Source organism: Vanessa cardui, chromosome 10 (genome assembly GCF_905220365.1).
Source record: "Vanessa cardui chromosome 10, ilVanCard2.1, whole genome shotgun sequence".
Lineage (NCBI taxonomy): Eukaryota > Metazoa > Arthropoda > Insecta > Lepidoptera > Nymphalidae > Vanessa > Vanessa cardui.
Genome location: NC_061132.1, coordinates 8860925 through 8884828, shown reverse-complemented (window position 1 = coordinate 8884828; position 23904 = coordinate 8860925). Strand labels below are relative to the sequence as shown.

General features: G+C 36.7%; 1 protein-coding gene across 1 annotated transcript in view; it reads right to left on the bottom strand.

Moving 5' to 3' along the window:
• Nucleotides 1-8305: 8305 nt before the first annotated feature.
• Nucleotides 8306-23904, bottom strand: part of LOC124532779 (tetratricopeptide repeat protein 28) — an 84666-nt gene continuing 69067 nt past the window's right edge. Inside the window, exons 28-42 of the mRNA XM_047107847.1 lie at nt 23717-23832; nt 22923-23050; nt 22405-22605; nt 21033-21187; nt 20394-20501; nt 19957-20038; nt 19381-19478; nt 18963-19186; nt 18334-18498; nt 12709-12864; nt 12160-12263; nt 11408-11561; nt 10642-10793; nt 9985-10110; nt 8306-9828 (exon numbers count right to left, since the gene is read on the bottom strand). Of these exons, the coding sequence (XP_046963803.1) occupies nt 8639-9828; nt 9985-10110; nt 10642-10793; nt 11408-11561; nt 12160-12263; nt 12709-12864; nt 18334-18498; nt 18963-19186; nt 19381-19478; nt 19957-20038; nt 20394-20501; nt 21033-21187; nt 22405-22605; nt 22923-23050; nt 23717-23832 (3159 nt within the window). The 3' untranslated portion in view covers nt 8306-8638. The remainder of the gene's footprint in view (nt 9829-9984; nt 10111-10641; nt 10794-11407; nt 11562-12159; nt 12264-12708; nt 12865-18333; nt 18499-18962; nt 19187-19380; nt 19479-19956; nt 20039-20393; nt 20502-21032; nt 21188-22404; nt 22606-22922; nt 23051-23716; nt 23833-23904) is intronic.

The window sequence follows — 23904 nt, the reverse complement described above, 5'->3', positions numbered from 1 at the left end:
GTCAAGCTCGCACGATCCGCATCGTTCAGTAATTACTTATTACTTTGCTAATACACATTTCGCATAGCGTAAATTAAACGAATTATGTACAATTATAATTTCTTAACGTCATGTCTAACATTGTTTGCTGTATCGATAAATTAAATCATGTGTATAAAAGCGCCAGTCAATTCTCTACGTTACGTTCGGAATGTGTTACTTTTTTGTTTGGAAAAATATATTACAGGGGGGGGGGGGTGTTATGACGTAATGGTAAGCTGTAGCTGTGTTTAAATTAAAACTGGTTCGTTTCATTTGGCATTTCAAATTGTACTCATATTAATAAATAGTTATTCTACCGCCAAATAACAGTATTCAGTATTGTTGTGTCCCGGTTTGAAGGGTGAGTGAGCCAGTGTAACACACACTACAGCCACAAGGGACATAACATCTTAGTTCCCAAGGTTGGTGGCACATTGACGATGTAAGGAATAGTTAATATTTCTGACAGCGTCATTGTCTATGGGTGATGGTGACCCATATGCTCGTCCGCCAACCTATACAATAAAAAAAAACAAAACAAACAAAAAAATTAAGAACTGTAAACTATAACGTTCCACGATTAATTGTTGTGCGCATACGCATCGTCAGAGTCATCGTAAGACCGACCTCGCCTTTCCTCCGTTGCCGATCCTTTATACTTCGTTCGTTCGAGTTAAGTGTGCCATATGAAAGGGCTTCATTGGCACAAGCTTAAACTTTTTTTTTTATTATTTTTCTGATGTTTAGTTTTGGATCTAAGACGACAAATGAAAAAACAACCTATTATCAACCACTACTACTCACAAATCTAGATTCAATTTGATATTTAAGTTAAAAGATTAAATTACATATATCTGACAATACGTACCTTAATTTTTGAAATTATAATTATTACCTACAAATCAGTATGTAATACTTGGTGGGCGAGTCCAACTTGTATACTCGTGCAGTTTACTATTTGTTTATTAAATATACAATTTATTTAATATTCTACGGCATTTTACAGCGATAAATTGTATTATTATAATTCATCTCTTGCTCGTCAATCCGCATTGGAGTAGCGTGGTGGTGTAAACTCTAAACCTTTTCCTCAAATGGAAAAGGAGGATTTATCACAGCAGTGGGTTGTTAAGAGGCTGTTACTTAAAGAATATTTAAGTGCTTTATTACCGACAAATAATTACATCCATTTTTTTTAATCCAAAGAGAGTTTTGTCTTAAATTTTCGCGATTATTACACATTTAAATAAAACTAGTTACACGGGTAGACTACCCGTGACCACGAACGATGTAAAGTGCTCGAAACGTCGGGATGTCCAAAATAATTAATATACGCGATTAAAATCCGTTATAACTAGTTTTATTTAAAAGAGAGTTTTGTATTATTAACTCGGCACAGAAATTTGTTGTAATAATTGTTCGATTGAACAATTAATTATAAATAAAGAACCATAAATAAAATTTATACGAACATTTACCGATTACGTGCTCAAGTTTAGTTGTGCAATTTTCACGGAGCTATTTATTAAACGCTCTTTCAAACAAGCTAACATATTTAGATAATTGCTCCTAAAAACTTTACTCCTTATAAACTTGTCTTATTTTATTTATTCGTCGTTTGATTATGATCTGTGATCAGGGTATGATATCATTGTTCAAAGATATTCTGATAAAAGATAAGATTGAGATATAAGTCGTAAATAAAAACATACAGCTATGTTTAAAATACGACGTGCTTTTGTTTTTTTTTTTTGGTTTACATTCGGCACGTTTTTGTATCACGATTGTCATACTAAATAATGTACCAATATAGCTATTCGAATTATGATAGCTTTCTGCTACTATTGGAATTTTAATTTATTCCACGTGAAGTCGATTTGATATTTTTATATCTCATATTTTCAGAGTACTGTTAACCTTGAAACCAAAAGTTGAAGAAAGTAGATTGTCACGACCTCATACAACAGGTTGATCTAATCTTATGAGAGCGTTATTCTCTTACATAGCCAGCTGTGCCCGCGACTTCGAGCGTGTTTGAATTTTATACAAAAATTTTGTAGGAGGTAGTTCGTAGATTTTATTATTTTTTATTAATTCTGTATTAGGCAACGGAGTGGGGGCACTCACAAAGGTAGCGTGTGGAACTGGGCAGTAGTTGGACATTGCGGAGGGTTCAAGTATGATTTGATATATAACTTTAAAATAAAGCTTAAGTTACTTCTTATTACATCAGCGATCTGCCAGTAAATGTCCCGTCAAAATCGGTCCAGACGTTCCATACTTGAACAAACTGACAAAAATGGAATGTACAAATATAAATATATTAATTTTTCATTATTTTTTGTTCTATTAATATATGAGATTTTAAATGAAGATGATTATTTTTAGTAAGACAGTTATTTTTAGTATCTAGTTAGCATATAGTTTATCTCGTGTTCTCGTGAACAAGAGCTCTACCAAATAAGAATAAAAAACTTTGTAAATATCCCGTTTTAAATGACTGTAATATTTTGGTATATACTTTTTTTGGTATTCGCTTTGTATTAAATGCACATATTTATTGGTTATTTGAATACAACAGAAACAATTTTATTGTCATCTTCTTTCGATAATGTGCCGGTGGCAATTGAAATGGAAAAAGAAACACTAAATCATAACACAAAAAAAGCTATCATCGCCCTTTTTACAGCATATGAATTTAACTGTATTTTTTCACTTCTGCTCGGTATTTACTTATTATCTTATTAGTCGGTTATTGTTTTTCTGAAATGAGCAAATACGTTTTAACATCTTTAATACATAATTAATCATAACAGACATAATCAAATTGTAAGTAATTCATAATATATTTTAACTATAATAGGCTATTAGACAATGCGAAAAATAAAGTGTGAATTATTGTAATCAGTGTATATTATGAGTTTAAAAATGGTTACTTACTAAAATATATAAATAAATATATAATAAATAAATATATAATAAAAATCTATAAATAAAAATGCATTTTTCCAAACGTTTGTCACGTGACACAAAACACTCCTGATTGGCCGGGCTTATGATGAAGTCACTTTCTTGTAAACTTTGCTTTTCTACTTTATGTACCACAGATTAAAATACAAGAAAGTGACGTCACCGACCCCATTACAGCGCCATATTGTCCAAGTAGCGTTTTTGCGCTCTATTTAAATATGATATTTTTCGTCAAATAAGTACTAGAATTAAAAAACACAACTTTTACTGGGTTCCTTAACTTCTACTAAATAGTATAAAATGGATTTTAAAAACCAGTCAAATAGCCTATTCTATAACTTAACCTCAATAAACCGTAATTCGAAATGACGTAAGCGACGCCATAATATTTCGAGGTCAATTTTAAATAAAAGTCGATTCTATTTGTCGTTCCGCTCGTTAACCGCGTTTCTTAACAAAAAGGAATTTCACGAAATAGTTCGTCAATAGTAACTTCATACGAGCTAATTAACATATTTGCATATAATCTTGCATAAAGACAGTTATTACATGTTGTATTTTAAAGTGATTATAATAATAATGGCGCGGCTTAGATGTAACAAAGGTTTACGTTTAGGTTTTAATAAATATTTTTAATTATTTGTTTGAAGTTATGTGATCTTATCTTGAACTCTTACGGTTCTTGTCGGTTTTTTTTGATCCAGTAGTTGCTTTACTTTTAATATCATTACATAGTATAAACCAAAGTCGCTTACAGCTGTCTGTCCCTATGTATTTTTAGATCTTTAAAATTACGCAACTGATTTTGATGCGGTATTTTTAATAGATAGAGTGGTTCGAGGATTTTTGTATACAATACATGGACATTAGGACAATATAATAAAGAGACAGTGATAATTTTAAAAAAATATAGGAAGGCAAAGCTAGGCCGGGTCGCTAGTCGTTCTACATTATTACGACTCATAAGAGCTTGTAAAGGCCTACTTGACAGTATATTTTGATTTTAGTTTTTAGGATTCCGTGAGCAATATTTATATTGTAAAAAAAAACCAAATAAATTTCACAAAGGACATTAATATGTTTCCTTTTATTATTTATATTATATAATCGTTTAAATATTATGTAGAATAAAATTTTTAAACCGGCAAACGATTGCAAATTTGAAAAAAAACAACGCGGTTATTCGCATTTTATTTTTTATTTATCTGTAATTCTTATAGTCACATGAATGTTTTTATTTTACAATTATAATATTTTGGATAAAATAATAGGTAACAAAATCGTAAAATAATTTCTGAATTAACAAATTCCGATTAGGTAAATAAATTGAAAGTTTTCTTAAGCCAAGGTTTCATATTGTAACTAGAAACATTTATTATAATACTCATAAAGATATGAGAGTTGCGTTATATCCGCTGTGAAAGTAAATTCAAGAAAAACATAATATGCTATTTTAACGAAAAAAAATCAACTGCAAATAATACTCCGAGAAATTAAATTATATAAAAATCACATATACATAAAAAGTAGAGGGTTTATTTCTCGTCTAATTTAAATGGGTTTAAATGTGAAGTATATCCCATTCTAATAAAAATAACTAAGTACGTTCGTTTAAATTAGGATTTTTGGGTCAAAAAACCAAAATAATCGAATTGAAATAAATATCTTTGCTGAAGTCTGATGGAATGGTATTCAGACACGGCAAGAGATCATGCGGAACGTACAGTTTCATTCTCTCTCTCTCTTCTTGCTCGAAATTTTTTTACTTATGTAGAAGACATTATGTACGTAGTTGTTTAAATTTGTTATTGAGTTTAATGTGTATATTTGACCAAAAGTATGTTCGTATTATAAAATTCATTGTTTGTGGACAAATCACATACTTCAAATGAATATTATTTGAATGCAATTTAATATCAATTCATTTTCGTCGAAACTGAACCATCATGCAAAATTTCAGGTCAGGTCCGTGGTATAATTGAGAATGGCTCTATATCAGCATGAAACCCATTAAACAAACATTCCAAGATAAATAATCATAAATAAAAATTGTATTAGTATTCAAATCGCCGAAAGCATCGAGTAATTTATAATAAAAAAACAAATGAAAAGACGTCGAATTGCTTTCTTATTCCGTGTATAGAGGTTGGGTTTTTATGAAGTATAAAAAGACAACAATCTAATATAATCTTATTTACAAAAAGAAAGAATAAAATCAGTACATGGTAGAAGCATCCGTTATAATTTGTATGTTCAACCATTTATAAATAAATAAATATTGGACAATATCACATACACTAATCCCAATGTAAGTAGCTTAAGGACTTTCGTTTGGAAAATCAGAAGTATACGCTACGGTGATACACGACTGTACCACAAACATCCAGACACAAGGCAACATAGAAAAGTAATGAACTTTTTGTAAATCGACTTGGTCGGAAATCGAACCCGGGACCTCGGAGTGGCATGCTCATGAATACCGGTGTTTACGGGTGAAACGGTGTGTTTTGTAAATCATTATTATAATGTTATGTACAGTTTTTATAACAGACGATAGCTTCACAAAACTCGAATGACACATTGTAATTACTGGTATGCAATTAATTGTAATTACTAGTAATGGAAGTTCCTTTTCATTGGAATTCAATGTCAATTTCATTAAACCATATAATTACAGCTGCGTACGGTGAGTTTGTGGACGGCTTTATATATCATACACAACATTCAAAGACAAAAAAATAGAATACGCTATTTGTTAATGCAAACAATTTGTCAATGGATTATGATTGGGTTATGACCTCTTTTGAGGAGAAGGTTCGGAATTTATTTCATAACGGTGCTCCAAAGCGGTTTGGTGGATACACGCGTGTCATAAATACATCCACACACAAGTATTTTTTATATTCTAGTCGATAAAGGCACATAGATAAACCAACATTTACGTATTTCATGCGCTTTTCTAATGATATACACTAGTAAAGGAAAAAAATATGTCATTGTAATAGAACACTTTATCACTTAACAGGTTAAATCTATTTTAATTATTCTTATAAAGTTTCTATAATAGTTCAATTGTCACGTTTTGAATATCACAGACTATTCAATTCATCGATAAAATATATCAGCATTTCGGGAGACGTCCACTGCCAAACAAAGGCGTGCCCTAGCAATCTGTGCAAAAGCCGGCCTCGCATTATTCGCATCCAGTTTCTTCCCACAACCCTTACTAGATCGGTCCATTTTGGCGGCCTATCCACGCGTTTTCTGTGGACGCCGCTCAACGCTGTCTCAACGGCTGTAGTTCTACGAGCTATGTAACCCGTTCACTGCCACTTCAGTTCAGATATTTTTCGAGCTATATCGGAAACTTTTGTGCTCTTGCGATTGTCGTCAGTTTTGTTATCGTATAGAAAATTCCGCGCATAGCCCTTTGATTTGCTCTTTTCGTAAATGTGTACTTCAACAAATGGAATCAATCAATTAAATACACTGTTTTGTAGATCAAGGTAGGTTATAAGATTTATCTAATAAATGGTGGATTTGAAGAAAAAATAAAACAAAATATAATTAAATTAACAATATCCAATTTTTCAGAACGAAAACGTCTAAGCTGCGATATTCCTATATCTATACATACATACATACATACATACATATAGAGGTAGTTTAAGAAAAAATAGCTACGTTTATATATGAGTGTGGAACGCAACGACGGACGATATACTTATAAAATTATAAATGTTTTTTCGCTTAACGATGTACTTTTGTAGATATTACGTAAATTAGAAGCTTAATATTGTGCACTTACTCACTTTTATTTTTAATATATATATGTATCAAATATTTCTATCTGCTCGTTTTCGTAATATTACAGAATTAACTTACCACCCATTTGAAGAAAGAAAGAAAGAATTTTTTTATTTGTAAGCATCGTTTTGAGACATCAGTGACATAAACAAAACAACAAAAAAAAAAAAAAAACAAAAACTTAAAATAACAATACAATTAAATAATATCTAAGAAATATTATAAAAAGAGGCATAAATAAATAAAAAGAAAATGCTGCCTACACAGCAGTACGATGCCACAAAAAGGAAAAAACGAAAGATGAAAACGCTGTTCATCTTACACGAAAAAAAATTTATAACATGCTTTTTTAACAAATAATATGCTTTTTTATGTAAAAATGTCTAATAAACGAACATTAAAACATTTTAATTCCACCGTACCAACCAACGCCGATTTCGTCGAAATGTTTTTCTTTGCCGCGGTTCCGAGTTCAGATTATGAACACAAATAAAGTAAATGTCATTAACAGTGAAGCTAATTACAAACTCAATGGTGCTTGCCGAATGTGAAAAACCGATATTCGAACTATATCAATATCATCACGTTATTGTAAGGACTTAAAAAACCCAACCACCCTAATTACTTTATATAATGCTTTTGTCCGCAGCGGACTGGAATACTGCAGCGTTGTATGGAATCCCTTCTATGATGTTTAATTCAAAAGATTAGAAAGTGTTCAGAAACGTTTCTTGTGGCATCTATGTTATAAAAACGGGTTGGCTAAAAAAATACCAAACTATAAAGATAGGTTAATACATTTTAAAATGAAATCGCTTGCTGATCGAAGATGCTTGCAGGATAGCCTTTTTATGTATAAACTCATTAATGGCATTTTGGACTGTCCAAAACTACTGTCACTCATCTGTATTTCCGCGCCAACAAAATGCTTACGCTTGAACAGGCGTAAATTGTTTAAAACTAAAGCTTCAAAATCAAACCTAGGACATAGTTCACCTATAAACCGAATTTTAAAGACCTATACCTAATTGCGTAGACATGGACAAGGATGTAAACATCTTTACCAACAATACATTTAAATTTAGAAGGTCCATAATGCCATTAATAAGTAATACTTAATTATTCATATTAGTTTTCATTATTATTTTTATTTTAGTTTATTATTTTTTTTATTAATTGATTTGTTTTGTTTTGCAACCTTCTATTTTGATTAGTCTTTTATTGTTTTTTTTGTGCTTTAATGTATATGTTGCCTTACTGTTCATGCAGTTATCACCTGTAATTGAGGTACCACTTCTTTTATTTTCTATTTTACGAACTGTGTGCTTTCATGTATCAGTGTGTACTTTGTTGGTGATCTAATAAATTAAATAAATAAATAAATCACTTACATGTTCTAGCCGAGAATTCATCTCAGCTTCATCAAAATAAATAAAATTTGTTATTTTAAAATCAATAATATCGATTGAAGAAATAAAACAAATTCATAACTTGTGCGAGTATTGTATTTAATTATAGTTACATTTTTACATAGAGGTTGATGAAATGGCAAGAATTATATTGAATACTAAAAGTTATAAGGTACAAAACATTAACAATATCATTAAAAAGAGAAATAAGCTAAAATAAATAAACTATTAAGAAAATCATAAATCGAATCGTTACATCTACTTACTTTTAGTTACTCGAAGTATTTATATCATATCATATTTATATTAAAAAAGTATTTTTACAAAAATATACATACATTTGTGCAATCATAGCCGTTTGAAGAGTTTCATATACAAAACAATAGCTAAACTGTCGTTTTACAATAATGTCGTCCTGTTAAATTTTTTAATCACAATTTATTATTCGGTGGAAAGTCTAGTGTCGTATATGCAGGCCTAGCTCGTGGGACGGGGGGTCGACGAACTCGCGGGTGCGTCTTACCCCCCTCGGTACTAGCACTGATACCGGCTTCCCCCTCTTCCGGTAAGAACGGCGTTCTAGGGTTCAAAACTAACGCCTTATAAGATGAGTGCGAATCGGCTATACTTCGTCCATCCCCTTCGTCCCTTCTAGAAAGTTCGGAGAAAGGAGACACTGATCGTTTCTCGATTCCACTCGGTCCTGGATTTTCCTCTTTAGGTTTCAAATCATAAACATTCTCCTCTTTCCTCTTAGGCTCAGTGTCTTTTTTGAATTTGTTCTTGCGTTCTATTATTTCCGCTGTCGTTAAATCTGAACTATGAATGTCTGTCTCCAGCGGTGCGGCAGTCAGCCATGGCCTAGAAGCACTGGGACTACACCATCGTTCGTCGGACTCGCTCGTATCACCGAGTAATCCCAATTTTTCCAAGTTCTGTAGTAGCAAATTTTCACTGGAACTTGCCGCTCGCATCTCAGTCTTAGATTCCTCGGCTAGCAGAAGTTCCGCAAGCGGAGGAGCAAGTCCTAAGCCGATGTTTCTCTCGTGGTACACTTCGGAAATGGTGGGCGTCAGTTCACCGCTCATATGTCTCACTTGAGCCATCGAGTCCCGACCGTTCGTTCCCATTTTCGGTCTCGGAGCTCTCTTTGACGTCGAAGGTTGATTCATCGCCTGATCGGCCTTATCCTCCTCGGTTCGTCGCGTTTGAGCCGAGGCGAGGTCGTAGAAAGCATCTAAGTACCTCTGGTGCGAGTGTTCCGGCCGGCGGCGGAGGACTGTGTCGTGACCGGAGCTCTCCCAGTCGGAGTCGTCGGTCGAGGGAGGACGTCTCGTGTAGAGCGTCCTGATCTTTGTCTGGTGGGCAAGTGCCAGGGACACGTCGCGCGGAGGTGCGGTGGAAGTGGAGGGCGGGGCGGCAGGTGGCGAGGGGGTGAAGGCAGCGTCGCTCTCTCCACGGTATCTGGGCGGAGGCGGTGCGGGTGGCGGGGCGGTTCGCCCGTCCGGCTCGCCACGACCAACCTCCGTGCTGGAGCTGGAGCCGCGAACGTACATCGTGAAGGCACCGCCACACGACCCGAGCGGCAATGGAGGCGGTGGCACCGACGAGACACTTTCCTCTGTAAATCATTATTATTTTTATAAGAGCTGGATTATCAACAATACCTTGAAGTTTAAGACGACAAAGCTATATATAAAAAATCTTTTTGTCGAATGATTGATTGTACATAAACGAAAATACACTGAGTTTTATCATAAAAGGAAAAATGGCTTACGTCGATGCTGTCTCGGTGCCTGTTCGCCATCTGAATGTGGTTCCAAATCTCCGTCGTCGATGGATGCCAATGATTCTACGCTGGAGCTTGACCCTAGACTAAGGCTGCGAGGTGCTTCTTGCGTATCTATAGAAGAGCAGACAATATATAGTATATGTTTTATAATAAATCTTGTGGTATCCTGCCGTAGCCCGGGGATTCTTAGCACCCCCCATCGCACCGTTACCATGCCCGGTAATCGCACTATTCCTGGCCACCGTGGCCAGGAATTGGGGGCCGTGAATTTGTGTCGTCGCTCATAGGGGGGTTTTTGCCTTAGTCACCGCGCTTGACAGGCGGGTTGGTGACCGCAGTGGCTGGAATCTTTCACTAATAGCGCTGCTGCCCGCTATCAGGATTAGCATTTTCGGATTCCAGCATTTGTGTGGTTATACCGCCACGATTTCGGTCGCCAGAGCCTCGTTCGTTGATTAGCAGGATGCACCACGAGCAGGTGAGGTTGACGGTAGGGAGCCTAGGTTGTTGTCGACTCCCCTTAAACCCCCGACTTACACCCAACGGGATGGTTGGCGTTCTATGGGGGAGGCTTCGTAAGGTAAAAGGCTGAATAATAATAAAAATAAATCTTGAACTAAGATGCTTTAGTTTAGTACTTACCAAACAAAGCAAGTAGTGCTTGAAGCACGAACTGTATGTGTCGTCTGTTTGCTGCTTTGCCAGTACGAAGTGTAACCTCATCTTGACCGACCTCCGCTAAGTCGAAGCCCAGGGATGCCAGCAGTTCATGACATCCATTGACTCGCCATAATCTATAGTATCATTATTTTAGAAAATTAATAAATCCACAATCGGGTATGATGATATATCTTCAAATGTACTATTATTACTCAAATACAGTTACACTGCCCTCTCGTCCGACGGGGCAGAAATCTATCATGAGTAAGGATAGGAAGAGGATGTCATTCACAGAACCAATTTAAGGCTATTCGTGTTTTCCGAGGGTTGGTAGGGACACTACTCCATCACAGATTATTAATAAGAGCTCCATGAAAGAAGAACCAATAAGTTTTTTATTCGCCTCTTCGATTATAACTAGCAGTAAAGGCGATTAATATTTTAAAGCTAAGTATCACTTTACTTGCTTATAATGGGTACATTATCCCATGAAATCAAGATGACAGAGGTCTTATGATTTGATTTGTTTTAATATTAAAATATCGTTCCCTTCGCTGTTTATACTTTAATGGTTATATTTTAAATCATACACACATAAATAATTAACATATACAATAATAACATTTAAAAAATAATATTTTATATTTTTTTAAGTGTGATTAAAGATTAGGTTTGTTTGACTTATAAATGATTAAAATGGTTGCTTATGTTACGGTCATATTGTGGTTTGGATAACTCGGTTACTGACCTGACATTAACAGCAACTTCGATGGTATCAGTTTCCAAGTTCTTGACGGAGAACTGAGATATGACGGAGCGGATCACGCCAATGATATCGTCTGCGACATCACCGCCGTTCGATATAAGTTTAGACAATGCTTGCAGCGTTGTTGGAGTCAATCCTGAAAATTCACACGTTTCTCTTTATAAGTAATCCTTAATTTGTAACATTAATTTGTTCAACAACAGTCTCTAAATTGCCACTGCTCCTCACAGGAAAAGGAGGCCTAAGGCCTAAGGAGATGGTTTTGGAACATTTTCCACCACGCTGTTCCAATGCCGGTTGACAGAATTTCTATGAAACTAGACTCATGCAGGTTCCCTCACGATGTTGTCCTTTACCGCCGTGTACGAGATGAATTATAAACACAAATAAAACACCTGAAAAATCAGTCGGTTAAGATGCACGCGTTCTAACCACTGAGACACCTCCTCTTGATTTGTTCATTTTATGTAATTGTTGGTAACTCATCATCAGTTATTCTACCGCCAAATAACAGTACTCAGTATTGCTGTGTTCCGGTTTGAAGGGTGAGTGAGCCAGTGTAACTACAGGCACAAGGGATATAACATCTTAGTTCCCAAGGTTGGTGGCAAATTAACGATGTAAGGAATAGTTAATATTTCTTACAGCGTCATTGTCTATGGGTGTTGGTGACCACTTTCCATCAGGTGGCTCATATGCTCGTCCGCCAATCTATAACATAAAAAAAAACTCACCCAACAGTGCTTGAAGACTGGCAGAACATTGCGTCAATCTTTCTTCAGGATCACTTTGAGGGAAGAATACGCTTGAGGGTATTCCATTTGCCGCCGGTTCAAATCTGAAGCAGAATTTTTTTTAGCATATAACATTCAACTGACCTCCAAATGAAAGTAGAATAAAGATACTCAATTAGTAACGTAGAAGATACTTTGAGAGTAGTTGGCTGTTTTAAATAACAAGAATATGTTTATTACTGTAAATTGTTGATTGACATTATAAAAAAAAAATAAAAAATCCCCCTGAGTTTCTTTCGCCGGTTCTTCTCAGGTCTGAGGTCTGAGAGTATTATATTCCGAACCGGTGGTAGATTTTCGATAATCAATAAGAAAGTGTAAACACTTCTATTTTGAATAAAGGTTTATGATTTTTGTCTTTTGATTACTAAAGAAACTTAGTTTTTATGTAAGACCAGATCAAATATGAGTAGAAAAATATAGGAAGGTCGTTATTTGGTAAATGCTTATGGAATATGATAATTTCAGAGTGACATCAAAACGGCTTACCTAAAACCAACACTCATCAGAAGTTCCCTCCATCCGGTTGCAGTGCCGGCCTTGTTCTCGATGCTCTTCTGCGTCGTGTACATTGCGTTCTTCTGACCTCTAACTATTCTTTGCAGGGATTTCTCTACCAGGTGCAGGCATACACGTAACGCATCCCTGGAACATTTTTAAATTATAATCTGTCAACGTCTATAATATGACTGTTTTGCATTACAACAAAACAGGTATTATATGTTGGAGAAAACACAGCAATGAAATGAAGAAGCAGTCCTTATGATTCTGTACTCTTTTCTTACTATCATAGATAATTAATCTAAAATACCTTCTATTTCTGGCACCAGAGGGCGCCATAAGTACTTTACCGCCATTGTAGCTGTTGAGCGTCATTGCAGTCTTCATCATCAGCAAGCTCCTTGTATCATTGCTGTGTTTTCTCCAACATATAATACCTGTTTTGTTGTAATGCAAAACAGTCATATTATATGCCTCCGAAAACACAGCAATGAATTGAAGACCTGTTTGATATCTGCTGGTGATCAGAAATAACAAACCACAAGAATGCAATGTGAAAGCAAATTGTTAAAATAATAAGATTTTTTTTTTTTTTTTAAAAACTTTTAATTATAAATCTTATTAACTTCTAATTAAGAGAAATCAATTTTACAAATGTCCTTATGTATCTAAAAGTTAGGAACCAAAATCATTTGTATCTTGTAGATACTACTGTTATATTAATAACTAATAAAAGAAATATAAAATAACAATCAAACTTATGATTAAGTTAACAAAAATAATATGAAAGCTTTGTGAAACCAAAAATATAATTATAGTTCAGTCTTAATCTTGAGATCAAATCATTAATCACTAAAATCAATAGGTATTGTAATTAAACTGTTTTAAAATTATTGTAAAGTGAACCTACTGCAGCTTCACTAGTCTGAGATCTGTCTACATTTTTGCAGTAATATCTTGAAAAGGTCTTTATACTCCTCCAATTACCTCTCTCTAGTATCTCTTGAACTGGTCTATTGTCCAACCATCCCCGAGAAGCTACTGCTGATCTTATGCTACCTGGAGAAGCATCAATCTTGGCTAATCTAAATCCTGACCTTACCCATCCTACAATCATTGTCTTAGATGCAGGTCTTACAACTCCAGATAATGAGATAAAAAGTGATTCTACTTTTTTATCTTGGTCCCGTCTTGACTTTGAGATCTCAATCAATTTTTTTATATGAGTAACTGGGCAAATCTTTGGGTCTTGATGCCTTATTAGAAGCCAGCCTGATTGCCTATGAATGCTTGTATCCGTTTTTGAACCAAATCTAGGCCAGAATGTAATAGTATGGTCAGTTTCTACAAACCCTTGGTCACTGAGTTCTAGCAGGGTCAGATCATGGAGCCTTCGACCCGAGGCAAGTAAAAGGATAAGTGCTGTTCGTCTGCTTTGTTCAAACAAAGAGTTGGTAACCTTAGATGTCTTTAACCACTCCAACAGAATATTAACGTCCCACACAGGGGATTTAGGTGAATGTGGTTGGGAGAGGCTTATAGCCTTTAAAACTTGATTAATAAAGAAGTTCTTTGATAAGCTTTCTGTTGCTGCACAGTATGTTGCCACAGCGGACTTATGTAATAAAATTGTACTGTATGCAAACTTTTCTTGTAAATACAAATTAGCCAGAAATCTGGCTACCTCCTTACCCTCAGGTCTCTTACTTTGCACATTATGTATTCTACTCCAACGTAGCCACCTCTTTAACGGTGCACTGTAGGTATTTAAAGTAGCTGGACGCCAGCTCTTTCTTAACAAAAGTCGTTCCTCATTACTCCATTCGGTTATCTGATCCTCCCACCCATAATCTTCCAAGCCTGAAGCTTTAATCTGTCCACTTGAGGTGGGCTGATCCCTGTTGTCCAGTCTATTAAAACTCTCTGGAGATTCTCTATTTGCAGAGGAGGAACCACTGCGCGGGACTGCAGGTCCGGGAACCAAAAGCATTGGGTCCACTGGGGCACTACTACATAGTATATCCCCACTGCGCTGTTGAGATGTGCTAAGACTCTGGGTATCATGCTTGGAGGTGGGAATATCCATGCTGTTTGAAAGATCCACTTTTGGCTGAAGGCGTCGCAAAAAAGAGCCGAGCCATCTCTTGAGTTTAGAGTCACATACCTTGGTACAACAGCGGTCTCTTTTGATGCAAACAGATCTACTTCTGGAATCCCCCAAAGGTCGAATATTCTCTTTGTGGCTGGTGGCAGCAGATGCCACTCTGGTATTGGTCTTCCTCTTGACAAGCGATCTGCAATGCCGTTTAGGTTTCCTGGCAAGTAGAATGCTGTCATCTGTATATTGAGCTGACAAGTCAGTTCCAGCAACCTGGTTGTTAGTCCTAATAGGTTTATTGATCGGGTTCCGCCCTGGTTCCGGATGTACGCTACTAGGGTTCTGTTGTCCGATTGTACCAGAATGTGTGCATTTTGTAACCGTGAATTCTGAGACTTGATCACTGCAAAGACGGCATACATCTCCTTCATATTGGAGTGCCAGTTTCTTTGGTTTGGAGCCCACCTTCCTGACAGATACTGATCGTTTAGACTCGCTCCCCAGCCCGCATCCGCTGCGTCTGTGGTTAAGAAATGAGTTACCTGTCTCTTTTCTAGTGGAGTTGAACTGCTCTCTACTGCATCCAACCACCACCTCAAGTCTTCTCGCACACTGGGAGTCAATACTCTCTTTGGGCCTTTCCCAATAAACTTTTTTAGGAAGAGTTGTAACCTCCGGCAGTGGAGCCGGCCCTGAGGATTCGCGTGGTTGGCAAAGTTTAACATGCCCAACATCCTCTGAAGCTCTCTTAACGAGCAGCTGTCTCGGCGCAACATGCCTCTCAGGCAGTCTTTTATACTTACAACTTTTTGAGTTGGTAAGGCTATTGTCCGATTTTGAGTTACTATACTATACTATATACTTAGGTCTAATCTGGGACAGATTAGACCTAAGTACTCCAGCCTTTGTGTGGGATTGGTAATGGATTTCTTGTAATTTATCCACCATCCCAAGGACTCCAAGATAGCCAGTGTTTCCGCAACCTGTGCCAATAGCTTGGTTCTGTCCTGACAGGCCAGTAAAAAATCGTCCAGGTACACAATGAGACGTATACCTCGACCTCTGAGGACCTCGGCCACCCAGTTTGAGACTGCTGCAAACGTACGGGGCGCTGAGGACAGGCCGAAAGGTAATGCTGTCAACTGGAGGATCTCGTCCTTGTATATGACACGCAAAAATCTTCTGTGTGTCTCCGCGATACACAGATGAAAATACGCCTGGTGGATATCGATCTTGGCTAACCAGTCGTTCCCCTGAAGGAATTCTATCACATCTACTTGTGCTATTAAATGGAAATGTCTCGTTGCTACATATGAGTTCAGACCCCTGAGGTCGAAAATTGGGCGCAGGCCACCATCTGATTTCCTGACTAGGAACATCTTTGAAAAGAAACCCGGGTCTATAGTTGAAGGTTTTTCTAACACACCCTTGCTCTTCAATTCTTCTATCATTTGAGTCATTTCTGGGGAAACTTTGGTTGCTAGACATTCCAAAAAATGACTGGTAGGGTATTTCAGAGGAGGCTTCTTCCTGAAAGGTAAGCGGTGATTTGCTATTGACCTTAAAATAAACTGGGTTGCCCCTAGCTCCGACCATTTCTCTATGGAAAATCTTAGGCAACCTCCTCTGAACCCGTGCAGTGAGTCAATTTTCTTTAGATTTAGGTTTTGATCCTTCTGTATTCGGTCGACGTTGACGAAAGGACCGACTCTTCTGTTGCACTGAATGTTTGAATTTCCTATCAAACTTCTTGTTTTTATATTTATTAGTAACCTTCTTATTCTGAAAAATATGTTCTCCCCGCTCTGGGTTCTTCCTCTCCTTTAAATAGGCTGGTGTATTCAACCAGACTTGAGACCCTCCGAGGGATTGTATTATAGGCTGTAAAGCCTCTCTACTGAATAAGTATTCAGAGCTGGGCGGGACATTCCTTAGAGTATTTTTAAGGTTGTCATTACCTATTTCTTTAAGAATGCGTTCACGCCTAACCTCTATACATTCAGAACGCTTTCCACAAATAATTTGCATAGTGGTCTCTGAATTTTTATGACATAAAGATCCAGGTCCAAAAGTGTCAGAAATTTTCTCAAACAAGTTATTTGGATTTAAGTTCTGAGAATTAGTACAAGCCCAGTCAACAATAGTTTGTAAACCTGTTTTTAATAATTGACGTTGTTCCAATACTTGATTGGATAGCCCGGCTAAAAGTAACTCAGTTGAAGCAAGGTAGTCCTTGCTTTTATTAAAGTGACATAATTCATCGTTAACTTGAAGCCCAGTGAACCCTGGTGTTGCTAAGCAACTCTGTAAAACTTGCTTATACTTAATGCCTTTCCAAGCCTGAGAATCAAATTGTTGTAACTTATTTAATTCCAAATATCTCTCTTTATCACTAGTTGGCATAATCTTTTTTCTATCAACATCTGTATTTAGGGAACCCCAATTAAGCGACATTGATTCGGGTTGGCTAGGTAATGTTAGAAATTGTTCTGAATTATTATTAGGAAATTGTAAATTTTTATTAGGAAACTGTTGTAAATTGTTATTACTACTAGTACTAGGAATAGCTTTATTATAATTCTGTTGATCCGATGAATTATAATACATAGGGCTACATTGACTGAAATAATTAGAAATGTACGCCATTTGTGACATTAAAACATCAACCTGCGGATCGGTAAAAACTTTTTTTGACCTGTATTTACGTGCTGTTGTACGAGATCGTTTATTTGGTAAGGGTGATGCAGTACCATCCTCGAACTCCGAGGACGAGGATGAACTGTTCCCTGACGATCTAGACACAGAGCTCGTAGACGGTATTTGTTCTCCATCCGAAGCAACAATACCGACACGCTCGTTTTCCTTACCACTACTTACCGGATCCATCTCTGTAGTGAGATACACTGCTGTGTTTTCAAAAGGCACTAAATCCTACACTTAGTACACTTTTTAACAAACTTTTTAAGACTTTGTATTTTAAGAAAAAAATTTCGAAGCAATTCGAACGAATCACAAGAATGCAATGACGCTCAACAGCTACAATGGCGGTAAAGTACTTATGGCGCCCTCTGGTGCCAGAAATAGAAGGTATTTTAGATTAATTATCTATGATAGTAAGAAAAGAGTACAGAATCATAAGGACTGCTTCTTCATTTCATTGCTGTGTTTTCGGAGGCATATAATATAATATAGTATATGTATAACCATCGAATATATGTATGTAATACTAGTTGTGGAGCTTAGCTTCGATCGCGTTTTAGGGGGTTGGCTGTCATGTGTTACGCAAAAAAAAGTAGCCTATGTCCCTCCTTGAAGTTCATATTGCTTCATACCAAATTTAACCAAATTCGGTTCAATGGTTTTGTCTTGAAAGAACGGAAGACAAGCAGAGTTACTTTCATATTTTTAAAATTAATATAGATTTCAAATTTAGAACAAAACATTATTATAATAAGTTTGATTGTATTACGTTATACATGTTAATTATTATTGTTAATTTTGTGTAGGTGTCTCACCGGCAGCGCTCGGGCGCGGCGAGCAGGTCGCAGAGCGCCTGTCCCAGCAGCGCTACCTTGTTGCTGAGGCGCACGTTGGCGCCTAACAGCGCCAGCCCCGCCCAGTGCGCCGGGTGCGAGAAGTGCTTCGTGTGCCGCACCGTCTGCATCGCGTCGCCCAGAGCCCTGAGGGAGCGCGGCTTGTAGTACAGGCATTGGCAATATAAGCTACTTCCTATTGCCAGTGCCATACCTGCTATTTACATCATCATTGCGCAGCCAACGAAATGTTAGCCTAGCCCGAAACATTTGCTATCTGTCTCATTGCGATGATGTCGAATAAAACCAGATCTCTCTTGGATTACATTACATGTGATAAATCAAATATTGTGAAAAAGATTTTCTCGAAGTTACATTTAAACAAATATAATGTAATCTATATGTTTGCTATTGTTATTCTTAACCATTTCACGCACACTAAGACTCCTTGTAACCAGTAAACATTTTACGTAGAGGGGCACGCCTTAATGAGTGAATTGATCCATAATATATTTCTAAGCACGGGTAACAGCTTCATTTTTAATATGCGTCTAAAATGTAATGTATTACAAATTATTCTTAATAATATTAATAGTTCGATATAAGCTTACTTCGCAACTCTGTTTCCTTGTAACAGCGCCGAGTACAGGGCTCTATATAGTATCTTGGTGGCGGTGTCTTGCGGCGCCGGCCAGAGCGTGACCAGTATAGCCTGAGCTCCTGCAGTGAGGAAGGCTCTGCAGAGTTTGGACACGCCCTCACCGGCTGCCGTAACTGATTCCGCGTCCTCGGAGTCTTGGAAGGCCGCACTCGATGGTGCACACGACAGTACAACCTACAAAATTTATTATTTTTTACAATAATTTTATTTTAAAAAATATTTTATTTTAAGTGAAAAGAGATCATTTCATTTCTGTATTTTGTTATAAATAATAATCAAAGGAAAGAGTTTTACATACAAAAAAAAAAACAAAACAGTACTTATACACTATTAATTATGAAAAAAAAAAAAAATTTCGAGACGCTTACCAATCTCGCAGTAATTTTTAAGTTCATGATTTCTGCTGCCGTGAGCATGTATTCCGAAGCGGGCGGTAGCTCGTCATTGCTGGGCGATAGTTCGGCATCTGAGAGATACATTGACTTTTGATTTAATACACATACACAATACATCTTTCATCGTATCACAAGTAAATTACCTACACCATTACTAGTAAGCATTTGCAGGTTATATAATATTATTATTTAAAAACGATAGAGGTGGACACCTGGTTGAAACGAATTTGTCTCCACTATATATAATTTATTTAAATAATAGATGTTTTGAGAATAATTCAATGAGAACAAAATAAAATTGTCATTAAAATTCCTTTGTGAGAAAAAGAGAGAAAACAATAACAAAAATAAATTTAAATTAAGACATGTATAAAAAAAAGAAAGAGAGGGGAAGCATCTACTTTTTCTTTCTTATTCCTGCCAATTCTCTCTAACGTAATAGAATTTCCTTCGAATAATATACCCACATCAATGAGACAAGGGGGATTATAATAATGATTTAGCCACAAATATGTTGAAGTTGGAACCATGTCTAAGTTGATTACTTACTCTCCTCCTCGTTCTCAGTGGACGTGTCCGCGGCTCCGCTTCCCGTGCTCGTGTTCAATAGTCGTTTGGCTTGTGAGTCCACCTGCATTAAAAATACACATAATAAATCTAAAGTTAATTCCATCACCAGTATGTTGCTTTTCATTACATACATGGAAGCTTTCGTATCTTTTTGTTGCTTTTATGTAAGACATACGTTAACTTAACTTTTTTGGAAGTGCTACCTGTACTTGAAAACTGCATTAAAATCCGTTGCGTAGTTTAAAAGATCCAATTGTACAGACAGACGGTTGAAGCTACTTTATTTTATACTAAAGAACGTCTACGATTAATAATAAACTTAAAGATTAAGTTAGTTAAGACATAGAAAGAGGCGGAGGGTGACGTTATGTTACACTATAGATAGGTAAGTAAAGTTATACATGAGAATAATTTACCACTTCTCCTGGACTGAGGATGATTCCTGGCGTTTTCCAACAGATATGGGTAGCGAAGTGGACACATTCCGCCTGTGGAAGTTGGGCTAGGACAGCTTCTTTTGACGCCTGTAACAAAAAAAGTTTCTTATTTTAATACAATTAATAGATATTGGGATAATTACTTATATTGTTTCGAATTCACTTAGTCTATTGGAATACCTTCTAGTAGGACGAACATAACACATATTGTAGTACATTTCAGTCTATCTCATCCGTTTTGTCATTAAAAGTATTTGTAATTATTTGTACCTTCATGATGACTTTTTTTTTTTTTGAGTCGAGATGGCCCAGTGGTTAGAACGCGTGCATCTTAACTGATGATTGCGGGTTCAAACCCAGGCAAGCACCGCTGATTCATGTGCTTAATTTGCCTTTATAATTCATCTCGAACTCAGCGGTGAAGGAAAACATCGTGAGGAAACCTGCATGTGACAAATTTCATAGAAATTCTGCCACATGTGTATTCCACCAACCCGCATTGGAACAGCGTGGTGGAATATGTTCCAAACCTTCTCCTCTAAGGGAGAGGAGGCCTTTAGCCCAGCAGTGGGAATTTACAGGCTGTTGTTGAGGTGACGTGTATGAGTAGTTTCTTACCTGGTAGTCGAGGAGCGGCGCCACTCGCAGCATGTCGGCGACCAGCTCGGCCTCCTTGAGTAGCGCGGGCGCGCCGGCCCAGCGCACGCCCGCCACCACGCAGCGCATGCCCGCCTCCGCGCCGCCCGCGCCCCCCGCGGCCCCCGCGCCGCCCGCTGACAAACATTTATTTATTTAGATCGGGAAATTGGAAGCATCGGCATCAGGATGATAAAAAGGCAATGATTATCTTGATATAATTAATTACGGTATCAATATGTGTGACACCAATATCGAAAATTTTAATACATTTATACAGTACACAGAACATATTTTAATTCTGACAGATGGACGATTATGGGAAAAATATTATAGTGATAATGTTGTTATTTAAGAAAATATAATGAATCTATTACTTCATCGCAAACGAGAAAATGTCATAAAAGCAACTATAGTCTATTCCAATGGGAAGAGGAGAAAAGATAAATAAACAACTTTGACCTTGAATTGATATGTCATTTGCGTTCGACTAGTGAGGTGAAAATAATTGAATGAATGGGTAATTAATGCTAAAGAACGATATATTTTTTTTTATTTTAAAAGTAATTTTCCGTTTAAACAAAGTCAGGTCGTAATAAAAAACTTCAGAGAATTCGGAATATGCATCTGTGCACATGATACGAAAGATGAGAGACGAATGTCTTTCTTATCATTGTATTATTTTCAAAACTATAAAATTGCTATGCACAAAACTGATCTACATTTCGAGATAAGAGATTATTTTTAAGTAAAATAATTCTTTTAACATTTATGGTAAAAATATTATTTCTATGTAAAAACCTTACTGTATAAAAATAACTTTTTTATCTATCGTTAGGTAACTTTTTACGTTTCTAATAAATAATTCATATTATATATTACAACCAATTAAATAAATATATTTAAAAAAAAATATCTATAATGAATTTTAAAACTAAAATAATATATTTTTTATCTGTATAAATTCATTCGTCTACATTCGTTTAGCGAACATGCCTAGTTGAGGCCTCTATTTTTAATGTTCGTCATTGAAAAATGGCGTCTTGAATGTCGACAAAACTGTTTTCGTTACTTTGGAAGTGAAATTAAAGTGGATCTATGTAGTTTAGTGAAATATTGTTGTATTACAAATGAAGATATATTAATCAAGAACTGTTTGTAGTTAATCTTATAGTGAAAATATCAACAAAACACTTGTGATATTGAAAAATACGGTATGTTTTGAATGTTTCCTTTTGTCATTGGAATGGACTATAAGTGTTTATTTTCATTAATTGCAATTGATAAGGGAACCGAATGAAGATTACTGTTGAATGAATACGTATGTATTAATAATAGGTATGTATACACATACCGTGGTCGTGGTGAGCTTTGGGCCGCACGTGTCGCGCGCGCAGCGGGCGCAGCGCGGGCGCAACGAGCAGTGCGTAGCGCTCGCACAGCGGCTCGCCGTCGGCCGCGCCGCGCAGCGCGCCCCACGGACACGCGTACAGCGCGCCCTCCACCGACAGCACCAGCTCGCGCCGCCCGCCGCAGCCGCGCCCGCCGTGGCTAGCTGCCATCCAGACATACCAATTGTATGATACACAGAGCATAAAATATGTGGATGAAGAGGTCATACATTAGCTTTTAAATGTTTTTAAACTGTCTGCATTAACGCTGTCAAACGTCTGTTTATAAAACCGAATTATAAATAATAGAAAACGGTCCTTCCCTTTTAGAGCGCAGTTATACATAACATATAGAAAAGATTAATATATAAAAAGATCCAATTTATCTATATTATTTGGACGATTTTAAGCTCCTAACGTTACAAATATTAATAATAGACAGCATGATTACTAATCGTTTTCATTATTTAAAAAAGCCTACCGTGAGTGTTGTTACAGGAAGCCGGTAGCAGATCTTCGAAAGGTGCTATGAGCATCTGGTAGAGGGAGGTGAGGCAGGGCGGGCCTTGCCACGCCGGCTGCTTCCGGCGGGGGCCGTGCACGCTCGACCTGTGAGATCATCAGTCTTATAGGAAACATAATAAATAAATAAATATGAGACAACATCACATACATTACTCTGATCCCAATGTAAGTAGCTAAAGCACTTGCGTTATGGAACATCAGAAGTAACGAAGGTACCACAAACACCCAGACCCAAGACAACATAGAAAACTAATGATAATCTATATCGACTCGGCCGGGAATGGGACCCGAGACCTAGGAGTGGCGTACCCATGAAAACCGGTGTACACACCACTCGACCACGGAGGCCGTCAATTAAATTGGTTATAAAACTGAGTTCCAAATATATATTTTATAAATTGCGGTCTCTCTTGGGCTTTCTCTCTCTCAGATTTCGTATCTCTCTTGCACTGATGACGGTTAGGAAGAAGTTGCCGCATATAATTCGTTTTGTATTTGAACTAACGACCCGTCCACGCTTCGCACGGGTGATGACGCTTATTCGAAATAAAAATTATTATAAATTTTTTTTGACTATTATTTACTTGCATATGCCAAGCAAGCGAAAATAAATAGTTATACATAATGAATACAGTTTAATTTTTTTCCAACATTTAATCTTTCTATTACTGCTGTTCATTCAAAAGTAATTTCTTCTTGAAACTGTACATATAACCTTATTAATATTTAAAAGGGATGAGATATTCTTACCTCGTTGATCCTTGAAGGCTTGCGACCGATCCAGCGACGGAGCCGCCCACTGAACCCACGCTGAACAGCGAGCTCAGCGAGTAGTTGGATGAATTGAGGAGGTGGTTGCGGGTAACCTAGAAATAGTTTTGATATTTATTTATTTATTTATGAGTCCCCAACAAAGGATACACACTAATTACACATTC